This window comes from Pelophylax lessonae, assembly GCF_965119305.1.
Source record: "Pelophylax lessonae genome assembly, chromosome: 1".
Taxonomy (NCBI): Eukaryota; Metazoa; Chordata; class Amphibia; order Anura; family Ranidae; genus Pelophylax; species Pelophylax lessonae.
In genome coordinates this window covers 491,256,570-491,276,943 of record NC_138768.1, presented here as the reverse complement: position 1 = coordinate 491,276,943, position 20,374 = coordinate 491,256,570, and the positions used below count along the sequence as shown (strand labels likewise).

Sequence of the window (20,374 nt, the reverse complement as noted above, 5' to 3'; positions counted from 1 at the left end):
GTTAGCTTCCCGATGAGCCGAAGGAAGCGGCTGTGGAGGTCCTGTGTGCTGTTCGGTCCCTTATGGCTGTCGGAGCTCCCGATCTAAGCGGCCATCAGCAGCTCCGGTCGCCGACTGTGTACATCTTGATTGCCTTTTCTCTGAAACCTGCAGGATACACCTTGACTAAGCATATCTTGGACCATGATCTAGGACGGCCCTGCTCTGTACAGATCTCTGTGCACTTGGAGGATACTGCTGGCGTTGTACTCTCGCCTTGCTCCCCACCATGATCTTCTTGAGTTGCTGGAACTTCTTGCTTCCATGGTGGTGGTCCTGGGTGCAGTGTTGACAGGTGTTTGTCACTGTTGCACTCTGTGCATTGTATGGTTTTTGTACAGTCTTTTGCAAGATGTTGAATTGAAGCGCAACATCTGAAACAAATGCGATTGTCTTTAAGGTAAGCTTTGCGCTCTTCTAATGTCTTACTTCTGAAACTGCGACATTTTCTTAGTGGGTGAGGCTTGTTGTGGATCGGACATATTTTGTCTGGCTCCTCCACTTTCTTACACTTTCTTACTTGCGTAGTCTTCCTGATTGGCTGCAGATTCAGTAGGGACTTCTGTCTTCCGTACAGAAACTGTTGCTCTGCGTTCTTTGTAAAGCGCTGGAGGTTTTTGTTCTACCTTTGGGAAGCTTGCCGTTCTCTTGTTCAGGAAAGCAAAGCTTGGATCATTGCGTGTTTCTGCTTGGTCTACGATGAATTCAGCAAGGAAAGCAAACGGTGGAAACGCAACTCGACGATCTTTCTTGTATCTTGATGCTTGAGTGACCCACCTTTCTTGCAAGTTGTAAGGAAGTTTCTCGATTATGGGATCAATTCCACGTGCTGTATCCAAGTATGAGAGACCTGGCAGATATCCACTAGACTTAGCGGCTTCTATTTCTAAGAGTAGGTACCCTAAACCTCTCAGCTTTTGATTGTCCTTGTTTGTTATTCTTGGATAGTTTTCTATCCTCTTCAGAAGCGCATCCTCGATCACTTCAGGTGATCCATAGCATTGTTCTAGTCTCTGCCACACCATTGCAAGTCCTGCTGCTGCGTCATGAACATGTACTGACCTGATTCTTTGGGCTTGCTCAGTGGACTCTGGTCCTAGCCATTTGACGAGCTGGTCAAGCATTTCTCTGTCTGTCAGAGCTAAGTCTTGGGTACCGCTCAGGAAAGAGGACTTTCAGGCCCAGTAGTTTTCTGGACGGTCATCGAATTTCATGAGACCAGCGCTCACGATCTCACGGCGCATCAGGAATCTTGCGACTTCTGTAGCTCTTGCTGCGTCTGGTGAATACTTCCTGGGTGTAAACTCAGGGTATGGCTGCGGCTGGTAAGGCTTATTAGATGCTTGACTAAGTCCATTTTGGTTAGGTTGCTGTTCTCGTCTGTTGTAAATCTTTCTGCTATAATCCAGGCTTGTATTTGCTTGAGGAGGGATTACGTCAGCATCTGCTTGCACTCTTGGAGGGTTGGCAGATTGGTCTCTGAGCATGCGACCACTTGACTCCTCACGCTGAGGTTCTGATTCAGTCTTGCAGTGTTGCGTAGTATCAAAGTTGCTTATTGCTGGTGGAGTCAATGACGACCTAGGTATGTCATTGGACTGCTGGTCAGTGTACATGGTTGCTTGTGACTGTACGTACTCACGAGTGCGTTGGATTGCGCTGTGGGTTGACGTCTGGGTTTCTATGTCAGTGAACTGAGATTCGGCAGCCCTTACAAGAACTTCTGCCTCTGCTAAGGCTGCTGCAGCGTTTTTCTGCTGTTTGAGTAAGTGTAAAGATGCTTGCACTTCTGCTTTTTTCCTAAGTGCCTCAGATTCACTTTTTGCTTGCTCTCTCATCAATTCAGCTTCCTGTTCTGCATAAGAAGTCATCGCACAGGCTGCTTCTGCTTTTGCTCTTGCCTGGGTTGCTTTGACGCTAACTGATGACAGACTGGTGATGCTTGAATGTCTAGAACTAGTGATGCTTGAATGTCTAGAACTAGTGCGTTAAATCTTGCTGCACCGGCCCTAGCTGGAGTCAGATCTGCTTGACTGGATGTTCCGGACAGTGTTGTGCATCTAGACCTAGTTCTTGGCAAGCTGCATGTGTCTTCCTCTTTACAGGAGCATTGAGGGTTAACTGAGTGTTGTTCTCTGTGTCCTGCTTCTCCATTTTGCTAACGGTGTGAGATGCTGCTGATGATGATGATGATGACTGAACACACAGCCTTGTGAAATTAGTTTCACTTTCGTTTTGCTCCCACACAGACTGGATTTATGGGTCCTTTTACTGCTGTGGATGATTCAAAGCTGTTTAACTGCTTCTGATAACGTTTTAAAGCCTTTTTACTGTAATGTCTCGGCTGTGTGTTGCTTGAGGCACATCAAGTAATAACCAAATCTCAATTAAAGAAGCGCTGGTTTCTTTGATGCAACCTTTACTGAGATATAATCCATACATGTGCCTTTACATATGAATAAGCAGATATGTGGTGGACATGAGAGGACATAAAAGTATGTGGTAAAACTCAGGGCCGGATTAAGAGCATCATGGGCTTGGTGCTGAGGATTTTGAAGGGCCTTAAGGGCCGTGCCTTGGCATGCACCCAGAGGAGGAAGGGTGCAGCCATGCATGCCTAATTCAACATGGGATGCTGTCTCTGAAGCCCATAAACAGTGTGACGGAAGTGTAGGTAAGACAGAACGCACATGGAGAGCAGGAGTGCCAACAAAGCCTTTTATTGAACGGTAGCGGGTATGTTCACAAAGAAAGGGCCAAACAAAGGTGCCCAGGGTCAGACCCAACGTGGGTAGGACAGAGTTGCAGATAAACGGGTTAGTCCATAACAGGGGGCTCCCAATAGAATGGGCAAAGTCCTGGCCAGCGAGGGATTGGGCCACACACAGATCAGGGCAAACAATGAGGTGACAAAGTTCAGGCAGAGTTCTGGTAGGCCCAGTGTTAATCCACTCACCAGCAGGCAGATACAGGATGAATCCAAAATCCAGGTTGTAGGAAGGGACAGGGTAAATCCAAAATCCAGGTTGTAGGAAGGGACAGGGTAAATCCAAAATCCAGGTTGTAGGAAGGGACAGGGTAAATCCAAAATTCAGGTTGTAGGAAGGTTTGAAGAGGCCCGCAGGAACCAATAGGGGATTCTGTGTTCTCTGGCCGCAGCTCAGAGCCACACAGTCTTCCAAACAGCAGAGATGAACTACACACAGGAGAGACTCTCACTCAGCTAAATATCTTAGGACTTGTGTCCCAGCAGGTGGGACAGGCAACTCCCAGCCTGGCGTCCAGTTGCCCCAGCAACCAGCCCCGCCCCCCTCTATTTGAGCCCACACAAGGAATGTGTTCATTGTCCACAGTGAGCATGAAGGCGGAGAAGCAGACATTCAGGCACCTTGCTGGGGAGGGGAGAGGGACAGCACAGTGGGGGGGGGGCAGGCAAAGGAGTGAGCAGCCAGGGGGGAGAAAAGAATCCCATGCTGGGGAAGATAGTAAAGTACTGGGGGTGCAGAAGAGAGGAAAAGAAGGGGGGGGAAGTAGGATCCGTGACAACCCCTCCCCCTTTTATTTTACAAGTGCCGACAGGGGGACCTCGGCAGGTCTCCTTGGAGGCACTTGTGGTAATAGGCTCACCTACTGAAGGTCCTGCTGCCGGGTATGGTGGGACAAGGGGATAAACACTGTAGACTCCCTGAGGAGGATTGGGCGCCATGGTGGTCAGCCAGTCACTGGGAGGTTGGGGTAGAGGTCCTTCCGCTGGGGCCAACTCTGGGTAGTTGACTGGGCGACTGTGGCTGGCGGATGTGGTGCGACGGTTCTGAGGGCAGCTGGCCTGAAGATGCCCAGGTTGGTTACACCTATAGCACCGGAATTTGCTCAATGTGGGGTCAGAGTCTAGTTCCTGTTTAAATTTCTCACGGTCCCAGGTCAGGGTGGTATTCTGGTCAGGGTTGGTAACACTCACCGGATCCAGGGCAGAAGGGGAGTCCCGTTGGGTTTTCTCGGCAGGCAGGCCGTGGCTGGCTTGGCTCCTGGTCACAGCTCTGACGTATTGGCACTGTAGCTCTCCTAAATCATTTCCAAGCAGAATGTCCGCAGGTAGTCCAGCCATGATTCCAATTTGGCAGCGCTTTTCCCCAAACCCATAGTCAAGGCGAACCGACGCCTTGGGGATGTGTTTCGTAGTACCACCTGCCATTTCAATAAAGAACCCGGGGCCTGGCTTGATGGCTTCTGGTTTTACCACGCGGGGATCAGCAATGGTGAGGAAGGCCCCAGTGTCCCGAAATCCCGTAGTTCTCTCTCCATCAATCAGGACCTCCTGCAGGTGGCGCTGCCTCTGCTCTGGGTAGGATGGGACAAGGGGATGAACACCGTAGACTCCCCGAGGAGGATTGGCAACAGTGGGGGTCAGCCAGTCACTGGGAGGTGGGGGTAGTGGTTTTTCCTCTGGGGTCAACTTTAGGTAGTTGACTGGGCGACTGTGGCTGGCAGACATGGTGCGACGGTACTGAGGGCAGCTGGCCTGAAGATGCCCGGGCTGGTTGCACCCATAGCACCGGCGGTCCAGAAATGGCCCAGAAGTACGAGGTCGGTAGGAAGGGGCTGTGGATGGTGTTGGGGCGACAGGGCGCTGGAGGAGTGGCAGGGGGTTGCTGGGAAGTGGTCTGCCTGTGTTCTGGGCTTTGGGCGGCTCGACTACCAGTCTCTTCCAATGGGGTTTAATGGCAAGGGCCTCGTCTGCCAGTGCAGCAGCCCGCTCAAGGGTGCCAGGGTCCCTCTCCTTCACCCACTCCCGCACCTCTGCTGGGCATTTGGCAAAGAATTGTTCCTTTAGAAAGGCCTGGACAACTTGTTCAATAGTAAAGGCCTGCTCCCCCTCCAGCCAGCGTCTGCAGGCCTGCGAGATTTTGTGCGCATACATCTTGAAGGAAGGCTCAGAATGACAGGAGAGGTCCCGGAATTTGATCCGGTGGGTTTCTGAAGTTACCGCGTAGTGTTCTAGTATAGTCTGTTTGATCCTACTGTAATCTCGATTCCACTGTGCGTTCATTGTCCGGTAGGCAGCAGCCGCACCCCCTTCCAGCAGGCCCACTAGGTGGCGTACCCAGTCTCCATGGGGCACCTCCAGCAGCTGACATAAGTGTTCGAAGTCCTGGAAGAACCCTTCCACATCCCCTGTAGCTTCACAAAATGGCTTGAAGTCTTTACGAGTCACCCTTGGCCGATCAGGCCCACCGACTCGTGGGCTGGGGAGAGGGTCATATCCCCTGAGGCCTCTCATGGTTTCTCGCTCATGAGCCCTTCGGATAGCCTCCCGCTTGTCATCCAAGGTGGCCCCGGGCCCCAGGATAGCCATCTCCTCTTCGTACCATGTGATCCAAGGGCTCCTGGGACTTGAGACGGTGGATGCACTCTGTTCATTCTCTGACGGCGGAGCATTCAAGCTTTCAGTTCTCTGAAGGCCGGCTTCCTCAATGGCGGTGACCAGCTCTTCTTTGGACAGGCCCCTGTAGGTAAGGCTTAACTCCTGAGCCTTTTCTTGCAAACTTGCCACAGTCCAATTTCTGTACTCCCCACCCCGCATTGGGTCCAGTGTGAGGGGGCTGCTCTCCATCCTCTTCAGCGTTCTGATCCCGCCGCTGCCAACCAGTGTGACGGAAGTGTAGGTAAGACAGAACGCACATGGAGAGCAGGAGTGCCAACAAAGCCTTTTATTGAACGGTAGCGGGTATGTTCACAAAGAAAGGGCCAAACAAAGGTGCCCAGGGTCAGACCCAACGTGGGTAGGACAGAGTTGCAGATAAACGGGTTAGTCCATAACAGGGGGCTCCCAATAGAATGGGCAAAGTCCTGGCCAGCGAGGGATTGGGCCACACACAGATCAGGGCAAACAATGAGGTGACAAAGTTCAGGCAGAGTTCTGGTAGGCCCAGTGTTAATCCACTCACCAGCAGGCAGATACAGGATGAATCCAAAATCCAGGTTGTAGGAAGGGACAGGGTAAATCCAAAATCCAGGTTGTAGGAAGGGACAGGGTAAATCCAAAATCCAGGTTGTAGGAAGGGACAGGGTAAATCCAAAATTCAGGTTGTAGGAAGGTTTGAAGAGGCCCGCAGGAACCAATAGGGGATTCTGTGTTCTCTGGCCGCAGCTCAGAGCCACACAGTCTTCCAAACAGCAGAGATGAACTACACACAGGAGAGACTCTCACTCAGCTAAATATCTTAGGACTTGTGTCCCAGCAGGTGGGACAGGCAACTCCCAGCCTGGCGTCCAGTTGCCCCAGCAACCAGCCCCGCCCCCCTCTATTTGAGCCCACACAAGGAATGTGTTCATTGTCCACAGTGAGCATGAAGGCGGAGAAGCAGACATTCAGGCACCTTGCTGGGGAGGGGAGAGGGACAGCACAGTGGGGGGGGGCAGGCAAAGGAGTGAGCAGCCAGGGGGGAGAAAAGAATCCCATGCTGGGGAAGATAGTAAAGTACTGGGGGTGCAGAAGAGAGGAAAAGAAGGGGGGGGAAGTAGGATCCGTGACAAACACATCCATGCATCGGCAACTGTCCCTCCTTGTCCGGCCTTCGTGCTGTGTGGGGAGGTTCTGAGGGAGCTGCCTGGGGAAGCGAGGATAGAAGCCAGACTTCTGTGTTTACAAGTGACAGAAGAGCGGTAACAGTGAATATGGCCAACCCGGGGCCTATATAAAGGTAGGGGCCTGGAGCTGCAGCTCCAATAGCCCCTACGTTAATCTGGCCCTGGTAAAACTGTAAAACAAACATATGAAAGACAGGTATAAGTATGGCTATTCAACATCATACATTATACATAGTTATGCAGAAGATAGGGACTAACTAACATGTGCTTACTACATACTGGAACACATATTATCTATACAAAGGTCTAACATCCCTCTATACAGGCTGAACTAGCAAATCCTTTACTTACAGGCTTTTGGTTTTCATCAGGTTTGCAATAGATTAGCTTGAGAGGTCATATGTCTGTTCCCTATGGTGGCTCACACTGGAATGGATAGACAAGTTTAGACTTGCCCAAAGCAGAAGGGAGAAGACCCGCCCCTAGGCTACAAGAAAATGGAGGGTCTTAAAGGGACAGACACTGCTGAGTGCCAGATGCAAGATATACAGTGCGAAGGCAGCACACCTATAGTTCTACTTTAAAACCAAGATAGAAGCCAGCCAGCCAAGCTAATATTCTTGTCAAAATGGTCATCAGAAATTCCCACAAAACATTATATAAATCCTTTATGTGAATATGCATTGCAATAAATTCCAGGTGTGCCATAACCTGTCCTCTACAAAACAGAGCACTTCCTGACTAGTAGCAAACATCAAGGTGAACCTGGAACATAGTGCTGCAGAACTTCCATGTTCACTGTGATGTTTGTTTGCCCCTGCCACTGTCAACTCAAGTTAGTTGATGGCTGCTAGAGGCGAGTTATAAATACAGGGACATACTAAAACCTTTAATGTGAAAATGGCTTAATGTAGCTTAATGTGTAATAAAGTGCCTAAACCATAATCAATTGCCCTGAAACTTTGCACAGACTAAGTTTTTAACTTTCCTAATATATCCTAGAAGTTTCATGTAGTTTGGTCTTCCAGGAGGCAAACAAGGGACATTAAGCTTGTTTTTTGGGGAGCTTAATGTGGCTTAACGTACAAAAAAGAGCTTCGATTATGACCAATTTCCCCCAAACTTCACACAATAGAAGAGTCTATCTATTCCAACATATTCTGAAAATTTCAGATCATTTGGTAAATCACACCAAAAGTTACTCACATTAAGCTCTTTTTGTACAATACTAAAACGTTTAATGTCCTTAGCTTAATGTGAAAAGCGCTTAATGTACCAAAATGTGCCTAAACCTCAACCAATTGTCTTGAAACTTTGCACAGCCCAAGTTCTGCACTTCCCTAAGCTATCCTGGAGGTTTCATCAATTTTGGTATCCCACGTGGAAAACTGGGGACATTAAGCTCTTTTTTTGGGGAGCTTAATGTGGCTTAACATACAAAAAAGAGCTTAGATGTGAACCAATTTCCCCCAAACTTGGCACAAAAGAAGAGCCTATCACTTCCAACATATTCTGAAAATTTCAGATCATTTGGTAAATCACACCAAAAGTTATTCACATTAAGCTCTATTTTGCAATCATAAAAACGCATGGCTTAATGTGAAAAGAGCTTAATGTACCAAAATGTGCCTAAACCTCAACCAATTGTCTTGAAACTTTGCACAGCCCAAGTTTTGCACTTCCCTAAGCTATCCTGGAGGTTTCATCGATTTAGGTCTCCCACATGGAAACTGGGGACATTAAGCTCTTTTTCTGGGGAGCTTAATGTGGCTTAATGTACAAAAAAGAGCTTAGATGTAAACCAATTTCCCCCAAACTTGGCACAATAGAAGAGTCTATTGTTTCCAACATATTCTGAAAATTTCAGGTCATTTGATAAATTACACCAAAAGTTATTCACATTAAGCTCTTTTTGTACAATACTAAAACGTTTAATGTCCTTAGCTTAACCGCTTGCCGCCCGCCCGCCGTCATATGACGGCGGAGCGGTGCGACCATTATCCTGGGCCGCCGTCATATGACGGCGGCACTTTAAGCAGGGCAGGCGCGCGATCGCGGGCGCGCCGCCCTGCACTGCCGGTGTCGGGGTGTCCCCGGGACACCCCCCGTCACCGGCAGGGGGGAAACAGCCAATGGGCGCGGCTGTTTCCCATGTGATCGGCTGTGTTCCAATGACACAGCCGATCACAATGAAGGCGCCCACTAGATGACCGCGCATGCGCGATCGGGAGCGCGCAGCGCGGTCATGTCGGTGGCACTGTGTTCCGTAGGAACACAGCTGTCACCGGCGGTAGTAAACAGTCACTGATAGTGACTGTTTACTATGTGATCGGCTGTGAATCCATTCACAGCCGATCAGAAAATGTAAACAAAGAGCAGTAACTCAGTGTTACTAGCTCTTCTCCCCTCACACAGCTTCCAGTATGAGGGGAGAAGAGCTAGAAATAGTGAGTTACTGCTCTGTACACATGTCACAAAGTAAAAATCACACAAATAAAGGTCCCCCCACACAGTCCTCAGCCCCCCCCAATGTCACCTGTCACCCAACAGTCACCTCATCAGTGCCCAGAAATTGACACCCATAACGTTCACATGTGAGCGCAGCGATCGCAGGCAGAATCACTGCGATTCTGCCCGCGATCCGGAAATCATTGCATATCGCGGGACGCCTGTGCGTTGCCCCTGATTTGCAATAGCACCCCAAACGCTGTGCGATGTTGCCGCCATTTCCGCCTGCCGAATCGCGGTAACATCGCGCAAACATCGCATGACGCCCAAAAAAGGTACAAGAGTTTCTTTGGGGCGTCATGCGTTGTTTGCGCGATGTTACCGCGATTCGGCAGGCGGAAATCGCAGCAACATCGCACAGCATTTGGGGTGCTATTGCAAATCACAGGCATTGCACAGGCGCCCCGCAATTTGCAATGATTTCTGGATCACGGGCAGAATCGCAGTGATTCTGACCGTGATCGCTACGCTCACATGTGAACATAGCCTAAAGTTCACCGGTCACCAGAGACTGCCATCAGTACCGCCGTGCACCATCGCCCGTCACCTGTCACCCATCAGTGACCATCGCCCGTCACCTGTCACCCCATCAATCACCGTCACCTGTCACCCCATCAGTCATCGTCACTTGACACCCCATCAGTCATCGTCACTTGTCACCCCATCAATCATCATCACATGTCACCCCGTCAGTGACTGTCATCTGTCACCCCATCAATCATCGTCATCTGTCACCCCATCAATCATCATCACCTGTCACCTCATCAATCATCGTCACCTGTCACCCCATCAATCATCGTCACCTGTCACCTCATCAATCATCATCACCTGTCACCTCATCAATCATCGTCACCTGTCACCCCATCAGTCATCGTCACCTGTCACCCCGTCAGTCATCGTCACCTGTCACCCCGTCAGTCATCGTTACCTGTTTGCCATATACATGCAATCACTTACTGACCGCCTAACGACTATATGCGTCGGCCATTAAAAGCTAAATACTGGGGTTATGGCAGCAGATAGCCCCCATAACCCCGGTATTTTTTGAAACGGCGGGCGGTCGGCTTTCAGATAAGGGTGGTCCCAGTGGCGGATTCGCCGCGGAATTACCCTTACGGTGCAGGGGAAGAGGTGCCCCCCCCTCCTGCCGCGTCCCAGACGTTTTCCCAGCTTACCGGACCCGCCGGCAGCGGGGAAAACTATCCGGTCCCGGATCCTCAGAGACAGGAAGTCGAGTGAGGGCAAGATGGCCCTCACTCAACTCTATGGTCTTGGAGGACCGGAGCTACGTCAAAAGATGTTGCCTAGCAACCGGTTTAAAGGGCCGCTTTTTTTTTTTGCTTTTTTTTTTTCCCTCTTTCAACAATTTTTTTTTTTTTTTTCTTTTTTAGTGTAGTTGTGAGGTGTGAGGTCTTTTTGACCCCAGATCTCACAATAAAGAGGACCTGTCATGCCAATTTCTATTACAAGGGATGTTTACATTCCTTGTAATAGGAATAAAAATGATCAAAACATTTTTTTTTTTTAAACTGTGTAAAAATAAAAAAATAATAAATAAAATAAATAGGAATAAAAAAAAAAAAAAAATTAAAGCGCCCTGTCCCCGTTAGCTCGCGCGCAGAAGCAAACGCATACGCAAGTCCCGCCCACATATGTAAACGGAGTTCAAACCATACATGTGAGGTATCGCCGCGATCGTTAGAGCGAGTGCAATAATTTGAGCCCTAGACCTCCTCTGTAACTCTAAGCTAGTAACCTGCAGAAATTTTTAAAATGTTGCCTATGGGGATTTTTAAGTACCAATGTTTGGCGCCATTCTGTGAGCATGCGCAATTTTGAAGCATGACATGTTGGGTATCTAATTACTCGGCGTAACATTATCTTTTATATTATGGAAAAAAATTGGGCTAAATTTACTGTTTTCTTATTTTTTAGTTCAAAAAAGTGAATTTTTTTCAAAAAAATCGCATTTGGAAGACTGCTGCGCAAATATGGTGTGATAAAAAATATTGCAACGATCTCCATTTTATTCTCTAGGGTCTCTGCTAAAAAAAAATATATAATGTTTGGGGGTTCAAAGTAGTTTTCTAGCAAAAAAAATTATTTTAGCTTGTAAACACCAAGTGTCAAAAATAGGCCCAGTCTTAAAGTGGATAAATGGACAACTTTGTGTAAAGCGCTACTTGGATGTTAGGCCTATGTATGTGGCCAGGCTGTGAAAAAGTGTTACACATGTGGTATCGCCATACTCAGGAGGAATAGCAGAATGTATTTTGGGGTGCAAGTTTTGCTATGTACATGCGATGTGTTAGAAATATTGCATAAATGGACAGCTTTGTGTAAAAAAAATGTGTTTTCATTTTCTTTCCACATTTTCCAAAAACTTGTGGAAAAAAATGACATATTCAAAAGACTCATTATGCCTCAAAAATTATACGTTGGGCTGTTTGCTTTCCAAAATGGGGTCATTTTATGGGGGTTTCCATTGTCCTGGTGCTCCAGGGCCTTCAAAAGTGCGATAGGTTGTCAGGAAATGATATGTGTAATTTGTGCTCCTAGAATGCCGGACGCTGCTACTCGGATGTTAGGCCTCTGTATGTGGCCAGGCTGTGAAAAAGTCTCACACATGTGGTATCGCCATACTCAGGCGGAGTAGTAGAATGTGTTTTGGGGTGTAGTTGCAAGTATACATGTGCTGTGTGAGAGAAATAACCTGTTAATACGGCAATTTGTAAAAAAATAAAAATAAAAAAAAAAAATCTTCATTTTGCAAAGCATTGTGGGAAAAAATTACAACTTCAAAAAACTCATCATGCCCCTTATTAAATACCTTGGAATGTCTACTTTCCAAAAAGGGGTCATTTGGGGGGTATTTGTACTTTCCTGACCTTTTAGTGTCTCAAGAAATGAGATAGGCCTTCAGTACATCAGGTGTGATCAAGTGTGATCAATTTTCAATGAATAGCACCATAACTTGTGGACTCTATAACTTTCACAAAGACCAAATAATATACACTTATTTGGGTTTTTTTTACCAAAGATAAGTAGCAGTATAAATTTTGGCCAAAATTTGTGAAGAAAAATGACTAATTTGCAAAATTTTATGACAGAAACAAAGAAAAATGCGTTTTTTCACGATATTTTCAGTCTTTTTTTATTTATAGCACAAAAAATAAAAAACCCAGTATTGATCAAATACCATCAAAAGAAAGCTCTATTTGTGTGAAAAAAAGGACACAATTTTTGTATGGGTACAGTGTTGCATGACTGAGTAATTCTCAGTCAAAGTGTGAGAGCGCTGAAAGCTGAAAATCGGTCTGGGCAGGAAGGGGGTGAAAGTGCACTGTAGGCAAGTGGTTAATGTGAAAAGAGCTTAATGTACCAAAATGTGCCTAAACCTCAACCAATTGTCTTGAAACTTTGCACAGCCCAAGTTCTGCACTTCCCAAAGCTATCCTGGAGGTTTCATCAATTTTGGTCTCCCACACGGAAAACTGGGGACATTAAGCTATTTTTTTGGGGAGCTTAATGTGGCTTAACATACAAAAAAGAGCTTAGATGTGAACCAATTTCCCACAAACTTGGCACAAAAGAAGAGCCTATCACTTCCAACATATTCTGAAAATTTCAGATCATTTGGTAAATCACACCAAAAGTTATTCACATTAAGCTCTATTTTGCAATCATAAAAATGCATGGCTTAATGTGAAAAGAGCTTAACGTACCAAAATGTGCCTAAACCTCAACCAATTGTCTTGAAACTTTGCACAGCCCAAGTTCTGCACTTCCCACAGCTATCCTGGAGGTTTCATCAATTTTGGTTTCCCACACGGAAAACTGGGGACATTAAGCTCTTTTTTTGGGGAGCTTAATGTGGCTTAACATACAAAAAAGAGCTTAGATGTGAACCAATTTCCCCCAAACTTGGCACAAAAGAAGAGCCTATCACTTCCAACATATTCTGAAAATTTCAGATCATTTGGTAAATCACACCAAAAGTTATTCACATTAAGCTCTATTTTGCAATCATAAAAACGCATGGCTTAATGTGAAAAGAGCTTAATGTACCAAAATGTGCCTAAACCTCAACCAATTGTCTTGAAACTTTGCACAGCCCAAGTTTTGCACTTCCCTAAGCTATCCTGGAGGTTTCATCGATTTAGGTCTCCCACATGGAAACTGGGGACATTAAGCTCTTTTTCTGGGGAGCTTAATGTGGCTTAACGTACAAAAAAGAGCTTAGATGTAAACCAATTTCCCCCAAACTTGGCACAATAGAAGAGTCTATTGTTTCCAACATATTCTGAAAATTTCAGGTCATTTGATAAATTACACCAAAAGTTATTCACATTAAGCTCTTTTTGTACAATACTAAAACGTTTAATGTCCTTAGCTTAATGTGAAAAGAGCTTAATGTACCAAAATGTGCCTAAACCTCAACCAATTGTCTTGAAACTTTGCACAGCCCAAGTTCTGCACTTCCCAAAGCTATCCTGGAGGTTTCATCAATTTTGGTCTCCCACACGGAAAACTGGGGACATTAAGCTCTTTTTTTGGGGAGCTTAATGTGGCTTAACATACAAAAAAGAGCTTAGATGTGAACCAATTTCCCCCAAACTTGGCACAAAAGAAGAGCCTATCACTTCCAACATATTCTGAAAATTTCAGATCATTTGGTAAATCACACCAAAAGTTATTCACATTAAGCTCTATTTTGCAATCATAAAAACGCATGGCTTAATGTGAAAAGAGCTTAACGTACCAAAATGTGCCTAAACCTCAACCAATTGTCTTGAAACTTTGCACAGCCCAAGTTTTGCACTTCCCTAAGCTATCCTGGAGGTTTCATCGATTTAGGTCTCCCACATGGAAACTGGGGACATTAAGCTCTTTTTTTGGGGAGCTTAATGTGGCTTAACGTACAAAAAAGAGCTTAGATGTGAACCAATTTCCCCCAAACTTGGCGCAATAGAAGAGTCTATCGTTTCTAACATATTCTGAAAATTTCAGGTCATTTGATAAATTACACCAAAAGTTATTCACATTAAGCTCTTTTTGTACAATACTAAAACGTTTAATGTCCTTAGCTTAATGTGAAAAGAGCTTAATGTACCAAAATGTGCCTAAACCTCAACCAATTGTCTTGAAACTTTGCACAGCCCAAGTTCTGCACTTCCCAAAGCTATCCTGGAGGTTTCATCAATTTTGGTCTCCCACACGGAAAACTGGGGACATTAAGCTCTTTTTTTGGGGAGCTTAATGTGGCTTAACATACAAAAAAGAGCTTAGATGTGAACCAATTTCCCCCAAGCTTGGCACAAAAGAAGAGCCTATCACTTCCAACATATTCTGAAAATTTCAGATCATTTGGTAAATCACACCAAAAGTTATTCACATTAAGCTCTATTTTGCAATCATAAAAACGCATGGCTTAATGTGAAAAGAGCTTAACGTACCAAAATGTGCCTAAACCTCAACCAATTGTCTTGAAACTTTGCACAGCCCAAGTTTTGCACTTCCCTAAGCTATCCTGGAGGTTTCATCGATTTAGGTCTCCCACATGGAAACTGGGGACATTAAGCTCTTTTTTTGGGGAGCTTAATGTGGCTTAACGTACAAAAAAGAGCTTAGATGTGAACCAATTTCCCCCAAACTTGGCGCAATAGAAGAGTCTATCGTTTCCAACATATTCTGAAAATTTCAGGTCATTTGATAAATTACACCAAAAGTTATTCACATTAAGCTCTTTTTGTACAATACTAAAACGTTTAATGTCCTTAGCTTAATGTGAAAAGAGCTTAATGTACCAAAATGTGCCTAAACCTCAACCAATTGTCTTGAAACTTTGCACAGCCCAAGTTCTGCACTTCCCTAAGCTATCCTGGAGGTTTCATCGATTTTGGTCTCCCACGTGGAAAACTGGGGACATTAATCTCTTTTTTTGGGGCGCTTAATGTGGCTTAACGTACAAAAAAGAGCTTAGATGTGAACCAATTTCCCTCAAACTTGGCACAACAGAAGAGTCTGTCTATTCCAACATATTCTGAAAATTTCAGATCATTTGGTAAATCACACCAAAAGTTATTCACATTAAGCTCTTTTTAGCAATCATAAAAACACGTGGCTTAATGTGAAAAGAGCTTAACGTACCAAAATGTGCCTAAACCTCAACCAATTGTCTTGAAATTTTGCACAGCCCAAATTCTGCACTTCCCAAAGCTATCCTGGAGGTTTCATCAATTTTGGTCTCCCACACAGAAAACTGGGGACATTAAGCTCTTGGGACATTAATGTGGCTTAACGTACAAAAAAAAACTTAGATGTGAACCAATTTCCCCCAAACTTGGCACAATAGAAGAGTCTATCGTTTCCAACATATTCTGAAAATTTCAGGTCATTTGATAAATTACACCAAAAGTTATTAACACTAAGCTCTTTTTGTACAATACTAAAACGTTTAATGTCCTTAGCTTAATGTGAAAAGAGCTTAATGTACCAAAATGTGCCTAAACCTCAACCAATTGTCTTGAAACTTTGCACATCACAAGTTCTGCACTTCCCTAAGCTATCCTGGAGGTTTCATCGATTTAGGTCTCCCACGTGGAAAACTGGGGACATTAAGCTCTTTTTTTGGGGAGCTTAATGTGGCTTAACGTACAAAAAAGAGCTTAGATGTGAACCAATTTCCCCCAAACTTGGCACAATAGAAGAGCCTATCAATTCCAATATATTCTGAAAAATTCAGATCATTTGGTAAATCACACCAAAAGTTATTCACATTAAGCTCTATTTTGCAATCATAAAAACGCATGGCTTAATGTGAAAAGAGCTTAATGTACCAAAATGTGCCTAAACCTCAACCAATTGTCTTGAAACTTTGCACAGCCCAAGTTTTGCCCTTCCCTAAGCTATCCTGGAGGTTTTATCGATTTTGGTCTCCCACACGGAAAACTGGGGACATTAAGCTCTTTTTTTGGGAGCTTAATGTGGCTTAACGTACAAAAAAGAGCTTAGATGTAAACCAATTTCCCCCAAACTTGGCACAATAGAAGAGCCTATCAATTCCAACATATTCTGAAAATTTCAGATCATTTGGTAAATCACACCAAAAGTTATTCACATTAAGCTCTATTTTGCAATCATAAAAACGCATGGCTTAATGTGAAAAGAGCTTAACGTACCAAAATGTGCCTAAACCTCAACCAATTGTCTTGAAACTTTGCACAGTCCAAGTTTTGCACTTCCCAAAGGTATCCTGGAGGTTTCATCGATTTTGGTCTCCCACACGGAAAACTGGGGACATTAAGCTCTTTTTTTGGGGAGCTTAATGTGGCTTAACGTACAAAAAAGAGCCTAGATGTGAACCAATTTCCCCCAAACTTGGCATAATAGAAGAGTCTGTCTATTCCAACATATTCTGAAAATTTCAGATCATTTGGTAAATCACACCAAAAGTTATTCACATTAAGCTGTTTTTAGCAATCAAAAACACGTGGCTTAATGTGAAAAGAGCTTAACGTAAAAAAAAGGGGCCTAAACCTCAACCAATTGTCTTGAAACTTTGCACAGCCCAAGTTCTGCACTTCCCTCAGCTATCCTGGAGGTTTCATCGATTTTGGTGTCCCACATGGAAAACTGGGGACATTAAGCTCTTTTTTTGGGGAGCTTAATGTGGCTTAACGTACAAAAAAGAGCTTAGATGTGAACCAATTTCCCCCAAACTTGGCACAATAAGTAATAAGGCCACAGTAAGCTTCACAAAAAGCAAGCTAAATGCAGTGGCGGCTGGTGAAGTTTTAAGATGGGGGTGGCGCAAGACCCCGCCCTTCTATTTTGACCCCTCCCATTATAGACTCCACCCATTTTGTCCCCTATATTTTGCTTGCGTGAACAAATTCTCCCAATATATCACATATTAAGGGGTCTCTCAGTACTAGTATATATCCCATAATAGGGAGCAGGGACCCTATTATGGAATATACTGTGCGAGACACCCTATTATGGGATACACTGACTGAGAGTGGCACAAACCCCACAGTACAGACCCCCTAGCACAAACCCCACAGTACAGACCCCCTAGCACAAACCCCACAGTACAGACCCCCTAGCACTAATCCCACAGTACATGCCCCCTTTCAATGTAGTGACCAGCGTACATGCCCCTTTCAATGTAGTGACCAGCGTACAGGCCCCCTTTCAATGTAGTGACCAGCGTACATGCCCCTTTCAATGTAGTGACCAGCGTACATGCCCCCTTTCAATGTAGTGACCAGCGTACATGCCCCTTTCAATGTAGTGACCAGCGTACAGGCCCCCTTTCAATGTAGTGACCAGCATACATGCCCCTTTCAATGTAGTGACCAGCATACATGCCCCTTTCATCCATCCATCCATCCATGATGATATATATAATGATATCTGCACACTCTGGTCTGGGCCCGGCCTGGGTAACTTGATATTATTCTTGCACCGTGACCTGCCTGTACCTACCTGTTCTGGCCTGGGTCTATCCATCCATCATGGATGAATGGACCCAGGCCAGGCCAGAACAGGTAGGTACAAGCAGGTCACGGTGCAAGATTTATCAAGTTACCCAGGCCGGGCCCAGACCAGAGTGTGCAGATATCATTATCATCATGGATGGATGGATGGAGCCAGGCCAGGCAGGTACAGGCAGGTCATGGTGCAAGAATAATATCCCAAGCCAGGCCCAGATCAGAGTGTGCAGATATCATTATATATATATATCATCATGGATGGATGGATCATCCATCCATCCATGATGATATATATAATGATATCTGCACACTCTGGTCTGGGCCCGGCCTGGGTAACTTGATAAATCTTGCACCGTGACCTGCCTGTACCTACCTGTTCTGGCCTGGGTCCATCCATCCATCAATCCATCCATCCATCCATGATGATATCTGCAGCAGATATCATTATCATCATGGATGGCATGGCAGGCAATGGATGGCAATGTCATGGCATGGATGGCAGGCAATGGATGGCAATGGCATGGCATGGATGGCAGGCAATGGATGGCAATGGCATGGCATGGATGGCAGGCAATGGATGGCAATGGCATGGATGGCAGGCAATGGATGGCAATGGCATGGATGGCAGGCAATGGATGGCAATGGCATGGCATGGATGGCAGGCAATGGAGGGCAATGGCATGGCATGGATGGCAGGCAATGGATGGCAATGGCATGGCATTGATGGCAGGCAATGGATGGCAATGGCATGGATGGCAGGCAATGGATGGCAATGGCATGGATGGCAGGCAATGGATGGCAGGCAATGGATGGCAATGGCATGGATGGCAGGCAATGGATGGCAATGGCATGGCATGGCATGGATGGCAGGCAATGGCAAGGCATGCATTTTTTTTGTGGAGTGGACATAGGCCTGAGGAGGACTGAGGACTTACCGGGCTGCTGCTGCACAGGGCTGGACTCGTCTCTCTCTTCCGACCCGAGGCCTGGATCAGAATGCGGTCTGCCATCTGTCCACGAAGAAGGCCCGCCGCCGCCCGATCCGACTCCTGGTCTCCGTCTCCTCCTGGTCCTGGACTGGTCCTCCTGGTCAAGCGGCGACTCGGCGTCGGCGAGAGCTCTGAGTGGACGGGAGTCTTCTATCTTCTCTCAGCCGCGGGAAGGAATGGAACCCGGAAGGCGGAAGCGGTGATCGTGACGCCGGGGCGGTGCACTGCCCCACGCGTCACGTGACCAGATGATGTCCTTCTGTGATTGGTCCAGGCTGGAGTCTGGATCCAATCACAGCCAGGTGGGGGTGGCCAAGTGCTCTTTTCTGCACCCAGGTTACGCCCCCAGAAGGCAGCCAATCTCCCCAAAAAAAGAGCTTAATGTCCCCAGTTTTCCGTGTGGGAGACCAAAATTGATGAAACCCCCATGATAGCTTAGGGAAGTGCAGAACTTGGGCTGTGCAAAGTTTCAAGACAATTGGTTGAGGTTTAGGCACATTTTGGTACATTAAGCTCTTTTCACATTAAGCTAAGGACATTAAACGTTTTAGTATTGTACAAAAAGAGCTTAATGTGAATAACTTTTGGTGTAATTTATCAAATGATCTGAAATTTTCAGAATATGTTGGAATAGATAGACTCTTCTATTGTGCCAAGTTTGGGGGAAATTGGTTCACATCTAAGCTCTTTTTTGTACGTTAAGCCACATTAAGCTCCCCAAAAAAGAGCTTAATGTCCCCAGTTTTCCGTGTGGGAGACCAAAATCGATGAAACCTCCAGGATAGCTTATGGAAGTGCAGAACATGGGCTGTGCAAAGTTTCAAGACAATTGGTGGAGGTTTAGGCACATTTTGGTACGTTAAGCTCTTCTCACATTAAGCCACGTGTTTTTATGATTGCTAAAAACAGCTTAATGTGAATAACTTTTGGTGTAATTTATCAAATGATCTGAAATTTTCAGAATATGTTGGAATAGATAGACTCTTCTATTGTGCCAAGTTTGGGGGGAATTGGTTCACATCTAAGCTTTTTTTTGTACGTTAAGCCACATTAAGCTCCCCAAAAAAAGCTTAATGTCCCCAGTTTTCCGTGTGGAAGACCAAAATCGATGAAACCTCCAGGATAGCTTTGAGAAGTGCAGAACTTGGGCTGTGCAAAGTTTCAAGACAATTGGTTGAGGTTTAGGCACATTTTGGTACATTAAGCTCTTTTCACATTAAGCTAAGGACATTAAACGTTTTAGTATTGTACAAAAAGAGCTTAATGTGAATAACTTTTGGTGTAATTTATCAAATGATCTGAAATTTTCAGAATATGTTGGAATAGATAGACTCTTCTATTGTGCCAAGTTTGGGGGAAATTGGTTCACATCTAAGCTCTTTTTTGTACGTTAAGCCACATTAAGCTCCCCAAAAAAAGAGCTTAATGTCCCCAGTTTTCCACGTGGGAGACCAAAATCGATGAAACCTCCAGGATAGCGTAGGGAAGTGCAGAACTTGGGCTGTGCAAAGTTTCAAGACAATTGGGTGAGGTTTAGGCACATTTTGGTACGTTAAGCTCTTTTCACATTAAGCCATGCGTTTTTATGATTGCAAAATAGAGCTTAATGTGAATAACTTTTGGTGTGATTTACCAAATGATCTGAAATTTTCAGAATATGTTGGAATTTATATACTCTTCTATTGTGCCAAGTTTGGGGGAAATTGGTTCACATCTAAGCTCTTTTTTGTACGTTAAGCCACATTAAGCTCC

At 45.5% G+C, this 20,374-nt stretch overlaps 2 protein-coding genes across 5 annotated transcripts in view; one reads left to right on the top strand and one right to left on the bottom strand.

The window, feature by feature from the left end:
* SEMA6B (semaphorin 6B) overlaps positions 1-20,374 on the top strand; it is a 1,069,016-nt gene that overhangs the window by 323,769 nt on the left and 724,873 nt on the right. The window lies entirely within an intron of this gene.
* The window catches only part of LOC309544498 (uncharacterized protein), a gene marked incomplete at its 5' end in the record, with an annotated part of 45,776 nt that continues 26,592 nt past the window's right edge, over positions 1,191-20,374 (bottom strand). Inside the window, 2 exon segments of the mRNA XM_082243404.1 lie at positions 1,191-2,027; positions 2,033-2,197. Of these exon segments, the coding sequence (XP_082099530.1) occupies positions 1,215-2,027; positions 2,033-2,197 (978 nt within the window). The 3' untranslated portion in view covers positions 1,191-1,214.